At 45.0% G+C, this 13,972-nt stretch overlaps 1 protein-coding gene across 9 annotated transcripts in view; it reads left to right on the forward strand.

Annotated features, from left to right (window-relative positions):
- The window catches only part of CAMTA1 (calmodulin binding transcription activator 1), a 2,131,086-nt gene that overhangs the window by 25,122 nt on the left and 2,091,992 nt on the right, over nt 1-13,972 (forward strand). For all 9 annotated transcript variants that reach the window (XM_082273273.1, XM_082273274.1, XM_082273270.1 and 6 more), the window contains exon 2: nt 9,779-9,897. In XM_082273273.1, coding sequence (XP_082129399.1) covers nt 9,779-9,897 — 119 coding nt within the window. The remainder of the gene's footprint in view (nt 1-9,778; nt 9,898-13,972) is intronic.

Below are 13,972 nucleotides of genomic sequence, written 5' to 3' on the forward strand. Positions count from 1 at the left end.
TCTACAGTGTACCCAATGAGAGACTCCACAGTATACCCAATGACACTCTACAGTGTACCCAATGACAGACTCTACGGTATACCCAATGACCGACCCTACGGTATACCCAATGAGAGACACTACAGTATGCCCAATGAGAGACACTACAGTATGCCCAATGAGAGACTCTACAGTGTGCCCAATGACACTACAGTGTGCCCAATGACAGACTTAAATATGTCTTAAACTTATGTTGGGTAAGAATCACTGATTCACTTTTCCTCTCTCCTCTTCTTTCCCTTCCCACTCCCTTTCCCTCCTTGCTCCCTTCTCTCCTTGCCTCTCCCTGCCGCCTCTCCTCCACCGCCTCTCCTCTTTTTCTCCTCTCCTCACCCTCTTTTTCTCCTCTCCTCACCCTCACCCTCTTTTTCTCCTCTCCTCACCCTCACCCTCTTTTTCTCCTCTCCTCACCCTCTTTCTCCTCTCACCCTCTCTTTCTCCTCTCACCCTCACCCTCTCTTTCTCCTCTCACCCTCACCCTCTCTTTCTCCTCTCACCCTCACCCTCTCTTTCTCCTCTCACCCTCACCCTCTCTTTCTCCTCTCACCCTCACCCTCTCTTTCTCCTCTCACCCTCACCCTCTCTTTCTCCTCTCACCCTCACCCTCTCTTTCTCCTCTCACCCTCTCTTTCTCCTCTCACCCTCACCCTCTCTTTCTCCTCTCACCCTCACCCTCTCTTTCTCCCCTCACCCTCTCTTTCTCCTCTCACCCTCTCTTTCTCCTCTCACCCTGACCCTATCTTTCTCCTCCCCTCACCCTCTTTCTTCTCCCCTCACCCTCTCTTTCTTCTCCCCTCACCCTCTCTTTCTCCTCCCCTCACCCTCTCTTTCTCCTCCCCTCACCCTCTTTTTCTCCTCCCCTCATCCTCTTTTTCTCCTCCCCCCACGCCCTCTTTTTCTCCTCCCCCTACGCCCTCTTTTTCTCCTCCCCCTACGCCCTCTTTTTCTCCTCCCCCTACGCCCTCTTTTTCTCGTCTCCTCTCGCTCGCCCTCTTTTTCTCGTCTCGCTCGCTCTTTTTCTCTACTCTCTCTCGCTCTCCCTCTCTCTGAATGTGCAGAAAATTAATATTAATGAAAAGGCAAAAAATGGTGATCCAAAACGTGTGATGTGAACAATCCAATTGGTGTCACCGATATGAAAGATCCCAACACAGAATCTAACATTGAGTGCAGTGGCCGCTCAATGATGGATAAATAAGGCATTTATCATAGGTGTAATAATCTTCAGTGAAGCTCCAATGGTAGTAATGGCTCAATTGATAGGGAGTAATGGATAGATAGCCACACGAGTTGGAGGTATATATCCCCTTGGTAGTTCACTCGTAAGAAATAGATAAAGGCTCCATAGTGTAGTATATAAGATGAATTTTAATAAAGGACAATAGATAACTTACACAAAAATTAATTTAGATGAATAAGGGTATGGACCACTCGGACCCCGCAGTAAGCGGCGTGTAGAATCCGAACTTCCGGTCATGGCCGTAGGCCGGAAGTGATGTCACCCGGCTCCTCCCGACGCGTTGCATCACAATAACACACAATTTTCTCAAGGGCATAAAATTAGTCAGAAAATTAAGTCCTGATAGATCACTTCAGGCTGCCCCCTTCTGCAGGTATAGATATGTAAAAACATGAAAAATAAGTGCATATACTGTTTAAAATCCAGTAATACCCTGCTCTGCACGTGCTCAGTTGCTCTCCATTTTTCGTAACGGTGCTGAATATGTAGTGACCAATCTGCTGCCACCTAAAGATTTACGGCTACTCAAGGGCTCTTGGGTGCTGCTGCCGCCCTCTTGACTAAGGAAACCTGACAGTGAAGCCGCAAGGTTTTCGACTGCGTATATGCTGTGCTTTGTGAATAGGCCAGGTGCGGCGAACTGAGACAGAAGTGGGAGCGGGTACCCGTCAAACCCCCCCCAAAGGGTGCCAAATGTGCTAGTAGAAGGGGGGTGGGAGGCAGACAAGCGAAGCTTCCTCTTTTGGGTGGAGCTTCCCCTCTTTGCATCCCCTAAATGCTTACCTAAGCCCAATCTTGGTGGTCCATTGCTGTACCCAAGGGCAGCAGATTTGCTCTTTCTCTCCATCTTTACTGGATTCAGTGAGAGCATCGAGAGCCATTGGCTCCTGCTCCTGTCAGCCTAATCCAGTGATGAGGGAGACGGGGGCAGGGCCAAGCCGCACTGTGTGTCAATAGATGCACCTAGTGCAGCTCGGGAGCGAGCCTGCATGAGTACCCCGAATAGAAAGTGGCTTGCTAGTGGGGGTACTCAATGGTGCAGGGGGAGACGGGAGCGCCAGCGGGGGACCCCTGATGAGGATCAGGGCTACTTTAAAATTTAGTAAGTATTAGGTTGAACTTCCATTTTAACCCATGCAGTGTGGAGAAAGGCACTTCAAGGTGTAGCTTATATCCTTTATTCCCAGAGTTGGGCTTTAAAGTGCATTCTTTTTATGAATCTCACTCTTCTGTAGGGATCTGTACTGGTATGGACTGGGTAATGTGTTAGGATCTATACTGGTATGGACTGGGTAATGTGTTAGGAACTATCCTGGTATGGACTGGGTAATGTGTTAGGATCTATACTGGTATGGACTGGGTAATGTGTTAGCATCTATACTGATATGGACTGGGTAATGTTAGGTTCTATACTGGTATGGACTGGGTAATGTCATGTGTTTAGCATCTATACTGGTATGGACTGGGTAATGTGTTAGGCTATGTACTGGAATGGACTGGGTAATTTGTTAGGATCTATACTGGTATGGACTGGGTAATGTGCTAGGATCTATACTGGTATGGACTGGGTAATGTGCTAGGATCTATACTGGTATGGACTGGGTAATGTGCTAGGATCTATACTGGTATGGACTGGGTAATGTGTTAGGCCCTATACTGGAATGGACTGGGTAATGTGTTAGGATCTATACTGGTATGGACTGGGTAATGTGTTAGGATCTATACTGATATGAACTGGGTAATATGTTAGGCTCTATACTGTCTGGTATGGACTGGGTAATGTGTTCGGATCTATACTGGTATGGACTTGGTAATTAGGATCTATACTGGTATAGACTGGGTAATGTGTTAGGATCTATACTGGTATAGACTGAGTAATGTGTTAGGATCTATACTGGTATGGACTGAGTAATGTGTTAGGATTAGGGATGCACCGAATAATCGGCGGCCGAACATTATTCGGCCGAAAATAGAAAAAATAGCACTTTCGGTGTTCGGCCGAATAAGTCAAAAGGCCGAATAATTTTGTGCCGAACAATAGGGCTGAACGATAGTCGATATGATATCGACTATCGTTCTGTGGCCGTAGGCGATATTCATATCGCCGAGGTCACGATATTTACATAGGCAGGGGGAAGGGACTCGGAGGAGGACTCACAGACTTCCGTGAAGCCGGGACACTTCAGCGGTGAGCATACATTACATTACTCACTCGTGCACTGCAGCCGCCCCACACATTCAGTGAGTCTTACTCTCCTCCCTAGTTTTTTCAATGGCACATTCAGGGAGCCAATCACGCCGTGATTAGCTGCACAGCGAACCAATCACGTGTGCCTGCACACCTGATTGGTTCCGCTGTGCCGCTACTCACGGCGTGATTGGCTTCCTGAATGTGCCATTGAAAAAACTAGGGAGGAGAGTAAGACTCACTGAATGTGTGGGGCGGGCTGCAGTGCACGAGTGAGTAATGTATGTATGCGGCTGTGCTCCTTTCCAGGCTCCTACTAGTCCACCTCCAGCCTCCTACTACCACCACTATGAGAGACTGTCTGTCACTGTATAATCTGATCGAGTCCACACTGACACTGACTGACTGTCACTGAGTAATTGATGTTACCACATTAACCCTGACCTGCCCAGTGCCCTGTATCTGCAATTAAAATTTACAAGGCTGCCTGCATGCTTCCTGATTTCCATTCCCAACATCCTTCCCAATCCCTACAGTGTCACTAACATTAACCCTATGGTACAAGGCTGCAGTGTGCACTGAATCACATTCCCTACAGTAACATTTAGGGAGAGAGAGAGACATGAGAGGACAAGAGAGAGAGAGAGAGAGAGACATGAGAGGACAAGAGAGAGAGTGAGAGGACAAGAGAGAGAGAGAGAGAGACATGAGAGGACAAGAGAGAGGACAAAAAATTGGCAAAATAAATGGAAAAAATGCGAAACACCACGTTCGGTATTCGGCCTTCGGCCTTCGGCCAAACATTTCATTATTATTCGGCTTCGGCTTCGGCCAAGAATTTCATTTCGGTGCATCCCTAGTTAGGATCTATACTGGTATGGACTGGGTAATGTGTTAGGATCTATACTGGTATGGACTGGGTAATGTGTTAGGATCTATACTGGTATGGACTGGGTAATGTGTTAGGATCTATACTGGTATGGACTGCGTAATGTGTTAGGATCTATACTGGTATGGACTGGGTAATGTGTTAGGATCTATACTGATATGGACTGGGTAATGTGGGGGGTGGTTGTATTTTTTTGCAGCAAAGGAATGCTTTGATTTTTTTTTTTTTATTTACCAGGATTAATGCTTTGTAAAAACTTCCCAATTGTGTCTAATACAAGTTTTCTGTTGAAAGTGGAACAGATCTAGCCTTATAAAGCTAATTACATTGTAGAACAGGCAGCCATTTTTAGCGATAAAAGGTCATGTAGTGTTAATTATTTACATATTTTTTCCCTTTTTTCTCTGCCTTTTTCCCCATTTTAAGAATTGCACATTTAATTAAGTAGTGGGACAGACAGAACAGGGGTTTCCAAGTATCCACAGCATGAACTACAAGGGAAATTATTACTCTGAATGCGGTGTGAGGTTTATTAAAAGACTTAATCAACAAAAACTTCCCATTAAAAATATAATCAAACCCATTATATTTGTGTTTCAGGCACTTTCGCACTTTTTTTTTTCAGTAATTTAAGCCATTATTGCCTTTTAAATACCAGTTCTTTGAATCATTTCCTCTGTCCCTTTGCTGCTATCAGAATATGAGCTGTCATTCATTTTTGCAGCGTGTCCCTCTGGCAGGGGGATGAGCGATTTTTGTAGCAGCTGCAAAAATTATCTCAGGAGTGTTTTTTTTTTTTTTTTTTTTGCTTGGAAAAAGAAAATTTCATTGAAGTCAAAGGAAGAGCTGTGTAAAAAAAATAAAATAAAACAAAAGCATTACTGAACATATAATCAAAGTGGGAAAATGGACTTCATATGTCGAAAAAGCGCACCAGACCAATGAGCTGAGAATAAATTAAATAATTGTAAGCGCTTGAGATATAGATGTGTGTGTGTGTGTGTATATATGTATGTATATGTGTATGTATATATATATATATATATATATATATATACATACATACATACATACAGTACAGACCAAAAGTTTGGACACACCTTCTCATTCAAAGAGTTTTCCTTATTTTCATGACTATGAAAATTGTAGAGTCACACTTCAAGAGGTAAGCCTCGTACACACGTACCGATCGTCTGCCGAATGATCGGCCGTCTTTTGTCCAGGGTTGTCGTGTCTGTTGAAAACTGCAAAAGACTGCACACAAATTTTGTCGGCCAACAACAGCCGACTGCAGAAGTGATGTCATATGATGGTTAACTTTCCTTGTCTTTTTTTCTTTTCTGAGCATGCCCAGTCTTGCTAATCTCCTGTCCGTCGGCCGAAATCTGTACTGACTGACGAACAATCGGCCGTTCTGGTGTTGGCCAACAAAAATTTTAATGCTTGCATGACAGATTCTGTTCGGCCGAAAATGCGCTGTCGGCTGTCGGAAGCATCATACTAACAAGCCTACAATCGGCCGATCGGTCGTCGTCCGAATATTTACGGCCGACAATCAGTACGTGTGTACGGGGCAGTAGTCACCTGAAATGGTTTTCACTTCACAGGTGTACCCTGTCAGGTTTAATAAGTGTGATTTCTTGCCTTATAAATGAGCTTGGGACCATCATTTGTGTTGTGCAGAAGTCGGGTGAATACTCTGCTGATAGTCCTACTGAATATACTGTTAGAATTTGTATTATAGCAAGAAAAAAGCAGCTAAGTACAGGAAAACGAGTGGCCATCATTACTTTTAAGAAATGAAGGTCAGTCAGTCCGAAAAATTGGGAAAACTTTGAAAGTGTCCCCAAGTGCAGTCACAAAAACCATCAAGCACTACAAAGAAACTGGCTGACATGCGGACTGCCCCAGGAAAGGAAGACCAAGAGTCACCTCTGCTGCGGAGGAGAAGTTCATCCGAGTCACCAGCCTCAGAAATCGCAGGTTAACAGTAGCTCAGATTAGAGACCAGGTCAATGGTACACGGAGTTCTAGCTGCAGACACATCTCTAGAACAACTGTTAAGAGGAGACTGTGTGAATTAGGCCTTCATGGTAGAATATCTGCTAGGAAACCACTGCTAAAGAAAGGCAACTAGCAGAAGAGACTTGTTTGGGCTAAAGAACACAAGGAATGGACATTAGACCAGTGGAAATCTGTGCTTTGGTCTGAGTCCAAATTTGAGATCTTTGGTTCCAACCACCGTGTCTTTGTGCGACGCAGAAAAGGTGAACGGATGGACTCTACATGCCTGGTTCCCACCATGAAGTATGGAGGAGGAGGTGTGATGGTGTGGGGGTGCTTTGCTGGTGACACTGTTGGGGATTTATTCAAAATTGAAGGCATACTGAACCAGCATGGCTACCACAGCATCTTGCAGCGGCATGCTATTCCATCCGGTTTGCGTTTAGTTGGACCATCGTTTATTTTTCAACAGGACAATGACCCCAAACACACCTCCAGGCTGTGTAAGGGCTAGTTGACCAAGAAGGAGAGTGATGGGGTGCTGCGCCAGATGACCTGGCCTCCACAGTCACCAGACCTGAACCCAATCAAGATGGTTTGGGCTGAGCTGGACCGCAGAGTGAAGGCAAAAGGGCCAACAAGTGCTAAGCATCTCTGGGAACTCCTTCAAGACTGTTGGAAGACCATTTCAGGTAACTACCTCCTTGAAGTGTGATTCTACAATTTTCATAGTCATGAAAATAAAGAAAACGGTTTGAATGAGAAGGTGTCCAAACTATATATATATATATATATATATATATATATATATATATATATATATATATATATATATATTCATTTTTTTTTTTTTTTTTTACTGACCGTAATTTATTCACTGCACCTAAGCAGTGGATTATGGGGCGCTGGTGACTTCAGAGCCCTATAAAAGAGCTGTCAAACTCGGATAGAAGTTAGGCAGAGAGAGTCTTAGGTTAATTAGCTGGTTCGGTGGCATAGCAGGTAGAATAATGGGCTTTTGCAAGTTAGAGGCTACAGGTTCGATCCTCTGGCCAGGGGGTGATTAATGGTCACTTACATTTAAGCCTTTAAAATGAGGACTTGTGATTGTTCGTATGTTCGTTAGAACATTTCCCCTGTTCGAGATGTTCTGGTGCGAACCGAACAGGGGGGTGTTCGGCTCATCACTAGTGACAGCTTGTTGCTTCTGCTTGCAATTCATTATTTATCTACAATGAAAAAAAAAGAGGAAGAGTTACTCTACCAAAATGTAAAAGTTGAACAATGTGTGCAAGTTAATAAAAAATGTATGCCTATGTGTGCAATACTTTCAGTACATCCCTCTTAACTGTAAATATGTATTTAGCCAATTTTCCAGAGTTCAGATTTACATAGAACTTGCATGGCTTTCCCTGTAAGATAAAAGATAAATGCATTCTCTTTAAAGTGTGTGTTTTTAAAAAAAAATATTTTTCCAACCTATTTATGAGATAATGAAGGTTAAAAGAAGAAAGGAAGGGTCCCTTTGAACCAGCAGATTATTGCTATGGAGTGGCCCTGTTGATTGTGAACACCTGGTAGCGTATGACCAAATGATTCATTAGTGCAGAGATGATGCTGTTGTGCCTGAAATGAAAATACAAGAGCAAAGGCGGGTGGGTGAGTTTAAATTGGAGAGATGGGAAACATATTTGCATTTTCAAATTGAAATAAAAAAAAATTCTATATGCATACAGCACATGTTAAAATGACAAGTTTTTGTATTTGTAAAAAAATAAATAAAAAATCAAACTCGAGCTATATCACTTATGAATTCTGACCTATAATCTGTGCAACTGAATTAAAAACTGAACAAAGGGGGGAAAAATAAAAATAAACCTGCAATAATAAAATGGTTGCATAATTATGCATGCCCTTAAAGTGATTCTAAAGGTTGAAAAAAAAAAAAAAAAACAAGCATATTATACTTATCTGCTTTGTTCTATGGTTTGGCACACAGCAGCCTAGATCCTCTTCTTTTTGGGTCCTCCACTGGGCAGTCCTGGCTCCCCTCCCCTGCCGAGTGCCCCCAATAGGAAGCCTCTTGCTGTGGGGGCTCTTAAACAGGCTCGCTCCAGAGCCGCCAGAGTGGATAAAAATTGAAACAATCAGATTTTTTTATTTAAATCTGATTTTTATTTTATTTTTTTACCAAAATGCTTTTGGAGTAAAAATCTATCTAAAGATAGTTTTCTATTTAGGATACATTAATAATTTAGTTTATTCAGCATGGAATGGAGCTTGGTTATGTAGCATGAGGCTATATATTATGCAATATTTACATTTTTGGTAAACTCATTCAATGAATCCAAGCTCTGCAAGCTGAGATAAAATGCACTGTATTGATGCAGTCACACGATTTCATACGAACTACCAGCAAGAACATTAGTCGTTACATTTAAAGAGCACCTGTCATTTCAGATCCATCCTGGCAGCGCCTGTTAGCGTGCATCCACTCCACCTGCTGCCGCCACATCCCTCACCTTGTCACTGCTGCATCACCAGCCGTCCCATTAAAGTGAATGGGACTGTCGGTCAGTTAACAGCAGGTCAGAGGAGGAGCCGCTGCGGGACAGAGATGACAGTTGCTCTTTAAAAATGATCATGCTCCCAACTTTGTGGGAGGAGTTTGGGGATGGCCCCCTCCTGTTCCAACATGACTGCGCACCAGTGCACAAAGCAAGGTCCATAAAGACATGGATGAGCGAGTTTGGGGTGGTGGAGGAGCTTGACTGGCCTGCACCTCAACCCGATGGAACACCTTAGGGATGAGTTAAAGCAGAGACTACGAGCCAGGCCTTCTTATCGTAACATCAGTGCCTGACCTCACAAATGCACTTCTGGAAGAATGGTCAAACATTCCCATAGACACTCTCCTAAACCTTGTGGACAGCCTTCCCAGAAGAGTTGAAGCTGTAATAGATGCAAAGGGTGGGCCAACTCAGTATTGAACCCTACGGACTAAGACTGGGATGCCATTAAAGTTCATGTGCGTGTAAAAGCAGGCGTCCCATAACTTTTGACAATACCGTTTATATATAAACACATTCACAGTATATATGATGGAAGCAACGGGTCTTCTGGTTGACTTTTTCTCAGGATGTTCAGAGATCAGTACAATTAAAATGAGGTGATTTTTGATTACCACTTCTAAACAGAGAGCTGCTTCATCAAGGCAGGAAAAAGTTCTGTTTTTCATACCAGACATCAAATGTGCTTTCAAGGCTCCTTAGTTTGCCTGGGTGTTGCGTGAAAGGCGGCCTTTCCCTCATTATCGGTACTTTTAAAACTAGCGTTTTAAGTCCAGTGTGTGTTTGTTTTTGTTTTTTGTGTGTGTAAACAGTTTTCTATTTTTTTTTTTCGCTCCCCCTCCATTTAGATGATCATGGAAACAGCAATGGCAGTCATGTGAAGATCTTTCTACCCAAGAAGCTGCTCGAATGCCTACCAAAATGTTCAAGCTTACCAAAAGAGAGGCATCGTTGGAACACTAACGAGGTATTTAAATGATCTTCTTGACAGAACTGCTAATTATTTTCTGATGCGCCGCTTTGTTTTCCTCCAGCCTCGGCCGTACAGCCGCTGTCTTGACTAGTTCTCTGTTGTGGAGTGGCATGACTCCAGTGCTTTGAGGATGTAGGCTGTGTTCCTAAGGCTGTTGTGTGTTTGGTTTTTTTAAAGGATGACAACTAATAACATAAACCTGGGTTATAAAGTATACGCATAAAACTTGGTCATGTCCTAGCGTTGGTGTTTAGATGAAGAATCCAGCATATTCGTGCTTTTATTTATAAGGACTGCTTTCAAGGGTCTGTCTTGTCGCTGTGAAAAATTTGCTTGGACATTGAACTGTTCACTTATAAAAGTGATGTTTCTGTCATGTCTGTCAGTGTCAAGATTAATATTACAATGCTATGTTGGGTGATTGCATGCAGTGTCCAGAGCTCCCGACTCCATGAAGCTGTTTAACTACAAAACAAAGGTTTCCGGCAGCTGCTTACTCGGCAGCACACGTTTTAGAGTCAACTTTTTATTTCAACAAATACCAGGGTACAAACATACATAAGGATATACAAACACACAATCCGCATATAATTTAATAGGTGCAGCGCTACAGAACAAGCGTATAAAACATGGGTGCCTAACCTTTTGGCTTCTCTGGGCCACATTGAGTGTAGAGAAATTTTCTCGGGCCGCATATAAAATATATACTATTAAGGTATATAAGTAATAAAACGCCTCTTCGCCCTTCCCGTGCCGCCACACCCCCCCCAGCACTAATTTAACACAGCTAGTGGATGATCCCCTCCGAGGCTGCCTCTGTGGCCGTGCCCCCGACTCAAATTCCTTCCTCCCCAGCAAAATAAAAATTGTCAGGGGGCAGTGGGCCGCATTGCCTGCGGTTCCGGTTTCCGGGCCGCACTGCTTGCGGTTTCCGGGCCGCACTGCTTGCGGTTTCCGGGCCGCACTGCATGCGGTTTCCGGGCCGCACTGCTTGCGGTTTCCGGGCCGCACTGCTTGTGGTTTCCGGGCCGCACTGCTTGTGGTTTCAGGGCCGCACTGCTTGCGGTTGCCGGGCCGCACTGCTTGCGGTTGCCGGGCCGCACTGCTTGCGGTTTCCGGGCCGCACTGCTTGCGGTTTCCGGGCCGCACTGCTTGCGGTTTCCGGGCCGCACTGCTTGCGGTTCCGGGCCGCACTGCTTGCGGTTCCGGGCCGCACTGCTTGCGGTTCCGGGCCGCATTGCCTGCGGTTCCGGGCCGCATTGCCTGCGGTTCCGGGCCGCAGGTTGGACATGCCTGGTATAAAAGTTCCAAAAAATCTGTGTCTAGTCCTATACAGTCTAAATCGGCAAATGTCTGTGATTCCAAGATGGTATTGCTGGGTTAAACATATCACCACCACCAGATGTCACCAAACACACTGACCCTTACCGTCAGGCTGATAAGACTGCACCAGATAAATAATCTCCACGCTGGTTCATCCAAACTTAACCACAGATCTCCATAAGTTAAGAACATGAATGACAGATGAGTCACAGATCCTCATATGGCCCAAAAAATAGTGAAAAGGCTCATAGTGCAGTAAGTTAAAGCAGTGCTTTATTAAATCTTAAAATATACTCACATTCTATCAGGATGGCTTCAGCGTATAAACAGTGTGGGTTATTTCCTTCCAAGAAGATGGCCGCTGCGTCCTCCGGCGCAATGACGTCACACGCTCCGTTGCCCGCCCGATGTGGCGTTTCGTCAACAATGACGTCGTCAGGGGCGTGGCGTGTTGGACTTTGATGTTTAGTTTATTTTAAACAGCGCTGACACAATCAGCGCTGTTTAAAATAAACTAAACATCAAAGTCCAACATAAATAGAAGTGATCCAAAAGCCTTTAAGCAGGAGCTTCCACCCAAGTGCTGAAAAACACAACTGTGAGCTAAAGCCTCCAACTTCGCCACACACTGACTCTTACACCCAAGTGTGGACCATCGTTCCCACAATGGTCAAATACAGCAGTGGGTGATTTGAAGGATCACTCAACCTTTAGATCTCTGGATTAGTGTGGAATTTCATCGGTGACCCCAATATGCCTCATACATAGGCCCATAGCATTATATGTTTCTGATAAAGTTATTCAGAAAAGACTAGGAATCACACTCACCAAGCGGCAGATATAATACGCAGGGTATACAATGAAAGCTCCTCGGTTCCAACCAGAACAATGGCGGACCTCGGGGCCTGAAGACGTGACGGAAGGCTAGCTGACGTAAAGCTAGCCTTACCTTACGTCATCACGCCCGGAGGTCGGCCATTGTTCTGGTTGGAACTGAGGAGCTTTCATTGTATACCCTGCGTATTATATCTGCCGCTTGGTGAGTGTGATTCCTAGTCTTTTCTGAATAAATTTATCTGAAACATATAACGCTATGGGCCTCTTTCCTTGATGTTTTTTCCTATTTATGACGCATATTGGCGTCATGGATGAATTTCCACACTAATCCAGAGATCTAAGGTTGAGTGATCCTTCAAATCACCCACTGCTGTATTTGACCATTGTGGGGAACGATGGTCCACGCTTGGGTGTAAGAGTCAGTGTGTGGCGAAGTTGGAGGCTCTAGCTCGCTGTTGAGTGTTTTTCAGCACTCGGGTGGAAGCTCCTGCTTAACCACCTCCCACCCGGGCCATAGTACATATACGGCCGGGTGGGAGTCTCGTCCTTCTGAATGGACGTTCCGGAACGTCCTTCAGAAGGAGCGAGATCGCGCCGCCGCGGGCACGCGCAGCGGCGCGATCCCGATGTGCCTGTGTCCCTCGGACACAGCGCAACAAGATGCGTCAGGAGGGCCCTGTGATTGGCCCTCCTGATCACATGACGGCTGTGTCCAATCACAGCCGTCATGCAATGTAAATACAGCCGTTGTAACGGCTTCGATCTCTTCTCCTCCCTGACAGATCCTGTCAGGGAGGAGAAGAAGAGGATCGATACTGGAGCTGGGGTGATCAGTGAGTATTTCTAAGTACTCACTGATCACAGGGGGGGTCTGTGCTGGTAATCAGATGATTGATTACCAGTGCAGCCCTGGGGGGAGGGGATGCCACTAGAGCCACCAGGGATGCCCACCCATGACCACCAGGGATGCCCACCATGGCCACCAGGGATGGCAAACAGCCTGCCAGAAGTGCCCTCCTATCAGTGCTGCCCACCAATGCCATATATCAGTGCTGCCCACCAGTGCCCGTTATTGCCATCCACCAGTGCTGCCCACCAGTGCCCATTATTGCCCACCAGTGCTGCCTATCAGTGCCCATCAGTGCCCCCCCATCAGTGCCAATCAGTGCCGCCCATCAGTGCCAATCAGTGCCGCCCATCAGTGCCGATCAGTGCCACCCATCAGTGCCGCCGATCAGTGCCCATCAGTGCTGCCTATCAGTGCCCATCAGCGCTGCCTATCAGTGCCCACCAATGCTACATATCAGTGCTATCTATCAGTGCCACATATCAGTGTCCATCAGTGCTGCATATCATTGCTACCTATCAGTGCCCATCAGTGCTGCATATCAGTGCCACCCCATCAGTGCCACCCAATCAGTGTCTCCTCATCAGTGCCTGTCAGTGCGGCATCATCAGTGCAGGAAAAAACATATCTATTCACAAAATTTTATAACCTAAACAAAAAAACTTTTTTTTTTTTTCAAACTTTTCTGTCTTTTTTTATTTGTGCACCAAAAAAGAAAAAACCTGACGGTGATCAAATACCACCAAAAGAAAGCTCTATTTGTGGGGAAAAAATGACACAAATTTGGTTTAGGTACAATGTTGCATGACCGCGCAATTGTCATTCAAAATGCAACAGCGCTAAAAGATGAAAATTGGTCTGGGAAGGAAGGGGGTTTAAGTGCCCAGTATTGAGGTAGTTAAAGGCTATTGGATCACTTCTATTTATGTTGGACTTTGATGTTTAGTTTAGTTTATTTTATTTTAAAAAGCGCTGCTTGTGTGTGTTTGTATATTATATTTCTTACCAGTGTTTTAAGCTGGCTGCTGTGATCTAGTAGGGTGCGCAGGTTTCATTTCACTA

The sequence above is a fragment of the Pelophylax lessonae genome (assembly GCF_965119305.1).
Source record: "Pelophylax lessonae genome assembly, chromosome: 12".
In the NCBI taxonomy this organism is placed as follows: Eukaryota; Metazoa; Chordata; class Amphibia; order Anura; family Ranidae; genus Pelophylax; species Pelophylax lessonae.